Source organism: Berghia stephanieae, chromosome 1 (genome assembly GCF_034508935.2).
Source record: "Berghia stephanieae isolate SIO BIC M18660-M18661 chromosome 1, UCSD_Bste_1.3, whole genome shotgun sequence".
NCBI lineage: Eukaryota > Metazoa > Mollusca > Gastropoda > Nudibranchia > Aeolidiidae > Berghia > Berghia stephanieae.
The window spans coordinates 56,070,131-56,082,630 of NC_088360.1; the positions used below are offsets into that span (position 1 = coordinate 56,070,131).

Below are 12,500 nucleotides of genomic sequence, written 5' to 3' on the forward strand. Positions count from 1 at the left end.
AAACACATGGTCCTTATATTATTATCTCGGCTAAATTCATATACTGCCAGAAAGAAAAGAAAATAAATCTAACCCCAGACAATGCATAGACGTTTTAAGTTCTCATTCTTCTCCTGAAAGCTTGATCTATATTTAGAGCAAGATTTCATTTCTCATCCCAAATTAAATGGCAAGCCAGGGCACATGAAAACCATTAAAATATTAGACTTCAAACTTAATGAAAAGGCTCTTGAAATAGGACTACACGCTATAATCTGAGCTTGTATCACCATGTAATGACGTCCCGATTCAAAGTAAAGTCTGGAAAAATGTCTTTTTTTTTTTTAAATATCGCTTTTTTGAGCTTTTTTTCTCTCTTCCCCTGCTCTCTATCTTTATCTCCTTTCATCCTACGCTCGGTATAATTTTCCATTTCAATTGATGACTCATATACTTTTTTTTCAGATATCAAATCATGTGGTCAAAGGCACAAAATGAATGGTTATTTCAAATTTTACGCCTCAAGCACACGAACAACAACAACAAACAAAAAGACAAAACAAAGAAACGCAAATAATATATTGCTCAAAAGCAATCATCGTAAATATTTGTATGATTGGGTGGCTCATCGGTGCGGTGTCTCCCCTTGTCACAAAACTTAAGCGATGTTAATAGTGGCAAGTTGCCAGGTCGGTGACGCTGATGGTGGGAAATTCTGGTCCCGACCTTTTGTCTTTGTGTAAGATACTTAACGCACATTACCACACTTGACTCGTGTGTGATTGAATAATACCTGGCTATATAGGCAGACAATGGGTAGGGCGTTGGAACAAAAAAGGACGTCTAACAGGCGACATATACTTGTGAAATGGAAATATGGTTCGATATAGCCTGCTGAAGAATACATGAGACATTGTAAAGCGATTTGAGTATGGTAAATCAGTGGAATGCGCTATATAAATGTTCGTATTTATATTTGATATGAACAAAACAGCAGAGAAATTTTCAAATGAATGTAACAAATATATATATATGTATGTGTGTGTGTGTGTGTGTGTGTGTGTGTGAATGTGTGTCTGCGTGTGTGCGTGTGTGTTTGTGTGTGTGTATGTGTGACAGTGCATGACATAATCAGTAGGAAGGGGAAAATTTCGCATTTGCATCTTTCTGCATTTTCTGAAAGAATATGCCCCCCCCCCTCCCCCCCCCCCCCCCCCCCCCACACACACACACACAGCAATTTAATCTTTATTTGATGAAGTAAATCGGGTGATTTTACATGAAGTTATAGTCAGATGTATGGGAAAGGTATCCAGCAACTTTTCTCAAATTTCTTCCTTTTTCAACTTGACTAGCTGTAAAAAATATTTAGAAGTGAAATTAAGCTCTGATATTTCCCGAAGATATAATCAACGGGTTGATGTTAATCATTTACTTTTTTAAAAATTGACTTTCTAACTAAACTTGGCAATATCTCAGTTCAAACCTTTACACCATCCGACTGATTATATATATATATATATATATATATATATATATATATATATATATATATATATATATATATATATATATATAATCCGGTTTCCGTGAAATATATATATTTTTTTTTTAAATATATATATAAACTATTTTTTTAAAGATCTATATGTAAATGTTTACGAATATCATTTTTTAAAACCGTTGTTGTTCCAAGTCAATCAAATTTAAGATACTGTGTGGGATAGCTGCACACATATGTAATGGGTGATGATCGTATAGTGTTTTTTTTTGGTAGATAGTAATATTATTCTTTCCGTGGTGTTGTAGATGTTAATAATGACGACAGAGTTCAAGGGCCGATGATGATAACTGAATGTACAACATCAAAACATTCAAATAAAAGTCCAGATTCCAAGTTTCATTTCTTACAGCGTTTATTTGTTGTGATAAATTCCAAATCCAAATCAAATGGCATGGTCATAATTCAATCAGTTTCATAAATTCCAAATCCGTAAAATCAATCCAAATGTAAAGTCATTTTGCCTAAGTAACCATTTTCAATATACATGGAATGTTTGTAAGTCTGTCAAAGCAAATAAATGATGGTGAGCACAAAAGGTTTAAAGTGTGCAGCTCATAGCGAAGTAGAATAGAAGAATCGAAGAATAGATCTAGAATCTAGCAACTCTATCTTTTTCCCCTATTGTAAATTATTTCAAGCCACACCTCTTACTAGTTTTGACAGTTCCCTATCAGTCTACAATCCAACCCCTAAGAGAAATATCAAATCATATTCAAACCTGAAACGTCATTTCCTACATATTAATGTTAAACCCCGCCTTTTATGATATAATATTACTTTTGGTAAACGTTAGTTTTACGTTCAGTACGCCCAAATACTCTGTACGCCCAAATAATAAATTCCTACTATAATTTGATGCTATCATCCCCAAATACCAAGTAACACCGATCAAAGAAAGTAATTTTCTAGTACTCAATATAATGACCAATCCTTTAACTTTGGAACGTAAAACTGACATTGACTACTCAATATAATGACCAAGTTTAACTGACATACAAGCATTGTGAACTCATTAAACCCACTTGCTATAAGCTAACTCTCTTACAACTGCCTAAGTAAAAACAGGGGGATTGAGCCCATGTCCTGTAGATTAGCGTGCAGTTCCATAATATTCATACAACTGTCTCGCTGCACAATCCTCATGCAGTGTAGATATTAAATATATATTTACTTACTTTGTTGTGAAAAGAGAATCGGTTTTTTACTAGAGCTATCTAAAGAGTTGAAGATTTTTTTTTTTTTTAATGAGCTCATTCATCCTTATACATGGCAACAGTAAGTTACATGAACTCAAGACATTTCACAATGCTAAATTAAACCAGATTTCTATTTCAGAGAATTGTGATGTGTATAAGTGCATTGCCCAAGGACTCAACGCCGCAGCCATTGTCACCCAATCTGGTCACTAAAAACCCATTCAGCACCGCTGGGCCATTTTACACAACCAGACACCATAACCTAAGCAGTTAACACCACACGTTTCACTGGGCATTCAATGTGAATAAGAATTGGCTGTATCCTCTATGTGCCCTCCATTGAATTAAATTAAGCTTTTTTTAAATATGAAAAAAAAGAGAGTGTTGGGGGTTTTATGATTTATTTTTTTTTTCTCGTAGCGACTTAATGTCATTATTGGAAATCCGGAAACAAGTCGTATAAACAAGGTCTGTCTGAATTACATATAATTATTAATTCGATATCGCTCATCGATTTCTGTGCCAGGGGATGATAATCACAACCCACGCCTTAAAGTGCCGTAAACATACAAAACATCTTTATATTTTGGACAGAACAATGTTTACTTTCTCTCATCAGTAGATTATTTTAAGATCACTCTCACCCTGTCAAAAAGCGTTTAATACGAAGCTTCTAAAATGTAAGATTAGAAAGAAAAAATAGGTGGATGTCATCTTAATCTGTCAATATGACGTACTTTCCCCCCAGGCCATTACGAAAAACGGATGCTTTGTCATCTTGCGTCAATAAAGTGGTTATTGTGAACCATGAATGGTGTATGGAGTTGGAACTAGCTACATCAAATAATATGTCCGACCCCGGATGCAGTTTGCATATTAAATAAGATTCCGGTTTTTATGTGCCCTTTTGGGAAAAATAATTTACATTTGTATAATGCTATCTAGAGTTTATAAAAACGTGACATTCCAGAGAATATTTGGATCCAATTGTTAATTAATTCATTGTAACTTGAGAGAATGACCGAAGGCTTCATATTGGCGTGATAATTTAACATGCATGAAATAAGAACGCGGCCATTATTATAGAAAGGAAAAAGAGCAATTAGCCCAACATTTAGTGCTTGGGCACGACCATGGTATCTTGATTACCTTATTTGAAGAGGGATTGATGATTTCATTTTGTGCACACTTAAGGTTGTAAAAAATCAGTGCTAGAGGGAAAAAGTATCTGGCAGAAAGGCACGAATCAAACCAAGGAAGTACTAGGTAGGAAATGTGGAGGCATAACTGGCAAAATGATAATCGACTGCTCGGTAGCCTAATGGCCCCCTGAGCGTGAAGAATAGCATTCCATGACATTCAATCTTTGTAGGGAGACGGAACTCCAGTAAGGTTGTAAAATAGATTATAATATGATTTATTTGCCTTGTAGAAATTCAAATGTTGACGTCATATGATATTCCATATCCAATCCAATCCAATCCTAAATAAATAAATAAAAAATATACATGCAAAACAAATAAGAAAAAAAAAGGGAAATCAACAATTAGAAAAACCTAATGAATTTACCTGCCGCACAAGAGAGTGTGAAGGTGTATCAGGTATTCTAGGGATGAGAATTCTGGGCAGACAGTGGTCATAAAATCTCGTCATATCAGCCATAGTCACCGTCAGATTGCTGAGCTGAGACATGGTCACACCTGAAAGACATCTGTATTGGCCCTGGAAATTTCAGACAAGAAAAAGAGACAGCTATAAAATATATAAAGAGAGAATGAAGTTGACGTCACTCAACACTTTGTTATTGTTTTTAGCCAGCCTTCTTTATAAGTAGTTCTCAATAACTTGTATCAGTCAGACTATAAACGTTCAAGGTTACACACAGTTTTGTGTATTAGTACGCTATAGATAGTATGCAGATGACGTCACTCAGGCCTTTGTTATTGTTTTTGCCATCCGCGTTTGTGAGTTGTTCTCACTAAACTGTATTAACCAGACTATAAAAGTTCATGATTACACAGAGTTTGTGTGTTGGTCCGTTATACTTCCGGATGGCAATGTTGTGAACTCCTTGGCCAAGCGCATTCTATCTCTAGATAGTATGAAGCTCTTTGTTATTGCCTTTTGCCATCCACGTTTATGAGAAATTCTCACTAAACTGAATTAACCAGACTATAAACTTTCAAGGTTAGACTTAGTTTTGTTGTGTGTTGGTCGTTATATTTCCGAATGACAATGTTGTGAGCTTCTTAGCCAAGGGCACAGCATCTATATCCGGCTAGCGGATGTTATGAGGTTTTTGGATAAACGTAATGCATCAATAGGAAATACAAATATTTTCTTTACTGTCCGTTGAAAAAGTAAATGACAAGAACAACAACAACAACAATAACTACTACTACTTCTACTACTACTACTACTACTACTACTACTACTACTACTACTACTACTACTACTACTACTACTACTACTACTACCATTACTACTACTACTACTACTACTACTACTACTACTACTATCATTACTACTACTACTACTACTACTACTACTACTACTACTACTACTACTACTACTACTACTACCATTACTACTACTACTACTACTACTACTACTACTACTACTACTACATACTACTACTACCATTACTACTACTACTACTACTACTACTACTACTACTAGTAGTAGTACTACTACTACTACTACTACTACTACTACTACTACTACTACTACTACTACTACAGTTGCTGCTGCTGCTGCTGCTACAACAACAACAAAAACAACAACAACTACTACTACTACTACTACTACTACTACTACTACTACTACTACTACTACTACTACTACTACTACTACTACTAACTACTACTACTACTACTACTACTACTACTACTACTAACTACTACTACTACTTCTCTACTACTACTACTACTACTACTACTACTACTACTACTACTACTACTACTACTACTACTACTACTACTACTACTACTACTACTACTACTACTACTACTACTACTACTACTACTACTACTACTACTACTACTACTACTACTACTACTACTACTCCTACTCCTACTACATCTACTTCTAATGCTACAACATTTTTCTGAAGATCCCAAAGAATTGCAATCAATATTTAAAAGACATCTCCACCACCACCATCACCACCACCACAACAACAACAACAACAACAACAACCACCACCACTAATGTTGTTATCGTTAAACTTAATTTGACTGGAAAAAAACATAACTTTTTTTCAATAATTTGTTATTGGGAGTGCCTCTTTCCGTCCTTATCAGATTCTGATACGCAAGCAGGACAGCTGAATCAACACCAATAGAAAAACCAGTCAGTCAGTAACCACGCACCAATCCAAAAATAGACAGCATCATCCTATTTTTAACTATGCCAATGTGAAGAATGACAACAGGACATAAACAATTTGTTTCCTCTGGATGGAAAAGGGGGCGTATGAAAGGGCGAGTAAACACGTAAGGCTTGTCACTGGCTGTGAGGGTTACGATGATGGGAAGTAACCCCCTCACACCCACCGCTGTCAGTCGATCACTTACATAATGGGCAGGCAGCCAAATAGTACGAATTAGTTATGGAAAAATAATATTGCTTTTCTTTTCTTTTTTTTTCATTTTTGTTTTTGAGAGTTGTCAGTTTTTGGCAGATTAACAATTTACAACATGAATAATAGTAATAGGATAGATCGTCCCAAAATATAGACGTATATACACTTCAGAGTGTGTGACACAAAACCGTTTCGTGTGTTTACATAACGCTAATTTTCACGGCTAATTAATTTTATTTTTATAATCAGAAGATCTAAAACTTCACATCAAAATCGACATTTATACCAGTCACTATAACCTGTAATTCAAAATATTGTCATAAATGAAGCTCGCCAATCGTGAAGGAATTTGGTTCCTTTTCCAAGTTGAAGTAGACTACCACGATTTGTCACACAAACCTTTTAATTTGCACCACTATAATAAATCGATTCTGTAAAAAGATTTTCCTCTATCACGCATGTATAATATTGGCCTCATTGATAAGCAGGGATGTTAAACTCATTTACATGCTGTTTTATCAGTAAAGTAAATATAAAAAGCTTTTTTAAAACGTATTTTTCTCTCTCGACGGATTTGGGGCATGCTACTTGACCCCATGCCCCCAAACCGTAAATGCCATCCCCAAATCCGAACTGTTAACCCAAGAATCGAAAAGATCTCATTGATTTCAAAATGTCAGCATTTATACAGGACAAATCCAAGAATTGTGATTCTATAATAAACAAGGGGGTCAAAACCTATAATAACACGTTTTCAATACGTGTCAAGAACCAGTACTATCATGCCCTTTGTGTTATATTAAACTGTCTGTCGTTTGATAAAAGGGAAAACCGAAAAGTCCACACCATGTGTCTTTTTATATAAACTGAAGCTAAAGCACATCATTGTCAAATACACTTTTTACAAAAACTATTCACGCTTTATGACCGACCATAAATTTAATGCTTTAGGGTTGGGGCAAGCCGTATTCGGTTTTGGGGCACAGCGTACTTATTTGTGCCGAGGGGATTCTCGTAATCTATTTTCAGGTTTTTAGCTAAGTTAACCGATAATACCTCACATGTATTCACATGAAACCAATAAAAAGACGTCAAATAATGGAGTTTCTCAATCAGTAGATAGTTGAATCAATCTGCAGCTAGAGCTGTTAGAATTTGAGGTAGAGAAAAAGGGAACGGATTTGGGGCAACCTACCATGATGATGATTACGATGGCAATGATTGAGATGATGAGGGTGGTGAAGATGGTTGTGATGATGGATATAATGATGATGAGGATGATGATGATGATGATGATGATGATGATGATGATGATGATGAGGATGATGATGATAATGATGATAATGGTGGCGTTGTTGCTGTTGATGATGATGATGATGATGATGATGATGATGATGATGATGATGATGACCTAATATTTGTTTATCGTCCAACAATCCCTGACAAAGTCTTATCTAATATTTAATTTACAGACAGAACAATACATAACGTCATGCATACTAGCACGCAAACACGCGAGAGACACTCAGACACCTTCACACATGCACGAACAGTAAACACTATCCGCCCCGCCACCTCCAGACACACATAAACACACACACACACACACATACACACACACACACACATATATATATATATATATATATATATATATATATATTATATATATATATATATATAATTAACGGCTATATCGTTTCATACTATGCTTAATTAACCCTCCATCCAACTATAATTTCTTAACATTCACCCAATCTTTAATATTATTACCTAATAAGAACACGTTTTATCATCGTTTCACTTTACACCATCTTCTCTCCCTTCATCACCCAATAATATAAAAGACATAAATTTCCCCGATATTTACCGATAAACAAAAAGGAACAATAAGATCGACTAATCTTCCTCGCTTCTGCTTTTATTTTTCAACAATTTAATATTTCATGGGGCATGAATTTCCAAATAAAATGATGAAATTGGCCCTTTTTATGGGATTATCTACTCTGGAGACATGTTTGATGAGGCCGATGATTGATCACCGTGATTGCCGTATAGAAGGAACAGCATTGTCGTCACTCAGCTGTTTGTTATTGTTTTGGACAGCAATTTTGGTAAATAGCTTTCACTAGATTTTATCAATCATATTAAAAGCGTTCAATGTTGCACACTGTACGCTGTATCTGGATGGCAGATGTTGTGAGTATTTTTTACTTAAACGCATAGCATAAATATGTAGTTCAACAAGGAGTTAAGAACTGGAAGCGATATAAATAATATGATCGCGGCTATTGTTCTCTCTTAATAGAACATTCTAGATTTTCGTTTTTTTTAAAATAAAGGTCTTGGGTTTGACCTCAATATTGGTAGTGGCGCATTTTTACATGGATCGTGCGTCTGAGTACAGATGGCATTTCTTTTATTTTTTTATTCAATACCTGTCATGAATCATTGACTCGTTTCCTATTTAAAAACAATACAAAACAATACAAAAACAAATAGAAACAACCCTCCAACCCAACAAAACAAACTTTAAAAAAAAAACAAAAAAAAAAAAAAAAAAACAACAACAACAACAAAAAAAAACAGTACAAAACAAATCTTCCGACAGCGTTTCATTCATGACTTTCTCAAAGGAATATTTCCAAAATCCAATTTTCTCAGTCTTCCGCATTTCTCCCATCTCGAAAATAACCCACACAAAATAATAAATAAATAAAAATGTTTGTATCATCAATTCATTCATTCATTTCCGGTCCTGTTTGAATCACAGAATCTATTACTCATGAAATATTTATGGATATATGAGAAATGGGAGTTGCTTTTGGAATGGGTTGCCAAAAGTTGTATCGATGTTGCAAATGATTGGATGTTATGCAATGGAAACGTGGATTTGCATGTGTTCTATTTTATCAACGATGTAAAATACAATTTTGTAATGACAAAATAATATTATTAATAAAGGTTTTAAGTTTCAGAAAGACTTTAATGATTCTGCATTTTAATCTTTAAAAAGCAGCGCGCGGATAATTCAGGGGTCCATTTGAATCAGGAAAAAATAAAATCCAACTCGATCTTGACACAACAAAACTGACCAAAATATTGCAAAGTAGAAATAGATATAAATGTGTATCCTTTCATGCTAGTGAAACCGGGATAAACTCCATGAGCACGATTGACTACTCTTACTGTCCTGTGTAATAGTTAATAGAATGATATACTCCCATTTTCACAATTTGTTAGTAATAATGAAAGGACAATACCCTCAAACATAATACCCGTTAGTATTGGCAAATAGATGGATTCTCACTAGAATAACACATCGCTTTATTTACGACCAATTTGAATTCCAAATTGAAACTTTTATTTACGGTATCAATTACAAAAAAAAAAAACAACAAAAAAAAACATCAAAATTAAATTAAATAAAACTATAAAAAAAGAAAGGAAAACAAAGTAAAAGAGAAAAAAAAGTTTTATTTGTAAAGCTTTGGAATCAGATTTTTTCCCAATAGAATGACTAAATTAAAAAAAAACCCAAAACAAAACAAAAACAATTCATCCAATGTTAATAACACGAGTATGCCTCATCATGTCGCATCAGTCACAGAATAATCTCGGTGGCAATTGTTTCTATTGTGGGATCGTGTCTCATCTCCCTGGGTGGAACAATAATACAATTCCAAAGCTGAAATAAAGAGAATACAGTAAAACCTCGCTATATCGTTCTGCAATACTCTACTCTACTCCATTGTCTCCCGAGACAGACGGATGTCAGGTACAAGTTAGGACAAGTACATGTTTCTATAAAGATAGGATAGGAGAAAACAAAACTGCAAAAATGGTGACGATGTTTCAATACGAAAAAAAAATCAGAAACTGTCAAAAATTTGCATGAAACAAGAATAATATCTAAGTTTATATTTGCTAAATCTATGATTGGTTAATTAAGAGACTATGCTGGTTATACCAAAGTCATATAAAATAATCCACACTTGTGTCTTGTTTTTTTTTAGTAGCGTGGTGCTACTAGTGTAGAAAGTTAATCAGTCTCGTTGAAATCAAATGACCTATTGGGATTGCTTCTTGAATACGTTTTCCTTCTAACACCACAATGTCACATAACTTTCAATAGGACACAAAAATCATATTTAATTTATTTCTGAAGACTATTAGGTCTCCAATGAATCCTGACTTGAATTCAATGGACTACAGCATAATATGGACAATGGTGTCAAACAGTTTATGAGAGTCGTACAACGTTTTACACAAAAGCACTGACATGGTCGTGAGATTGAATATCTTGAAACAGGTGCTTCAGTTACCTACTAAAGTGGCATGACAGTTCAATTTAAAAGTTGGACTTTCGGGTGGTCTGGTGTGACTTTGTCATGTTCCATTAATAAATAAACAGTCCACTTGGTAAAATCGATCTGTCGTGCCACATTAGTATCCGAAGCGCTAGCTTCAAGGTTCCCAACCACACAGCCGTGCTTCTAAATTAGGTTTTGGCACTGTCAATGAAATGTTTAAAAATGATTTAGGGTTTTATTTGTCTCTAGATGAAAAGGAGAGGAAAACTTGAGATAAGATATAAATCTTGAAGATGATAACACAGTTCATTACATAACTACATGTCAAACAGTTTTATTTTACGTTTCACAATAATAATGTGAGGACGATTTTAATTGAATATAGCGCCTAATTTTTATTTTTTACATCGCGAATTGTTTCCTGATTTTGTTGTACCGTATTCAAGTTTGTGCTTGATAACTTTTACTGCTGCAGCTGCTAAATTGGAACAGAAAAAACTAATTAAACGAATAGACACCTAGATAACACGACTCTCGGACAGTCATGTAAACAATGGCAGTGATTGGAATAAAGAGCAAACTATACAGGTTTTACTATCGATGGCACTGTCCTACCGCTAGATCAATAGAACCAACACAGATTTATATGCGTAAATTTAAACGTTTATAAAATGACCGAGAATATCTTGATAACTAGTCAATCATTGGCGGTATAAAAAAACATAACAATGATCAGAGACAGGTCGATTTCATTCACGTTAATGTATATAAACAACCAACTATGTTTGTCCGACCACGTGTGAAGGTGTGCCACAAATTCCATGTTTTGATTGGTCAAAAATCTACTGGTTAATTTAAAGAGTAATGGTTTACCATTTGAGTCACTGAATTGAGTCTTATCTCGGGGTAGACACACATTAGGTATCAATGGTTGTCGTCGAAAATTACGACAATGTGATGATGATGATGATGATGATGATGATGATGATGATGAGGATGATGATGATGATGATGATGATGGCGTTGATTATGATGATGATGGTGGTGATTATGATGATGATGGTTACAACGACGACGACGATGATGATGATGATGATGATGATGATGATGATGGTGATGATGATGATGATGATGATGATGTGGGGATAGGTGAGGACAACGATGATGTTGATAAAAAAAGATGCGCAAGAATAAATGTACCTCTCTCTCTCTCTCTCTCTCTCTCTCTCTCTCTCTCTCTCTCTCTCTCTATGTGTGTGTGTATGTGAGTGTGTATGTGAGTGTGTGTGTGTGTGTCCAATCATCTAAACACATGAACACACATACACCACGCTCTCTCTCTCTCTATCTTTCTTTCTCTCTCTCTCTCTCTCTCTCTCTCTCTCTCTCTTCTCTCACACATACATACAAACCTACACACACACACACACACAGACACATAAACAAACAGACAAGAAAGAGAACGAGAGAGAGAACGAGAGAGAGAGAGGAAGGGAGAAAGAGGGAGGGAGAGAGAGAGAGAGAGAGAGAGAGAGAGAGAGAGAGAGAGAGAGAGAGAGAGAAAACATAACAAATACACGAACATACATTAAATCGTAAGTTCAACAACATTTCTCTTATATTATTTGCTTAGCTCACACGAAAGAAAAAAGAAGGATAAAAACGCCATCGGTGATAAGAGAAGATCCTCAATCAAACCTAGCCATTTAATCCAATACCCAGATGAATCAGGATTCCCTACGTCTTGTTTTCTATTTTCTATTTTGGTTTATTGAGACAAATAAATCATGCACCATAAACGATACACATAAAGATAACGGCATCCTCAATTCCTCTGGGATGATAGAACTCTTGGCACTAAACCA

General features: G+C 34.9%; 1 protein-coding gene across 2 annotated transcripts in view; it reads right to left on the bottom strand.

Moving 5' to 3' along the window:
• LOC144977979 (glutaminyl-peptide cyclotransferase-like) overlaps positions 1–12,500 on the bottom strand; it is a 105,120-nt gene that overhangs the window by 44,385 nt on the left and 48,235 nt on the right. For both annotated transcript variants that reach the window (XM_078923388.1, XM_078923395.1), the window contains exon 2: positions 4,309–4,461. In XM_078923388.1, the coding sequence (XP_078779514.1) occupies positions 4,309–4,461 (153 nt within the window). The remainder of the gene's footprint in view (positions 1–4,308; positions 4,462–12,500) is intronic.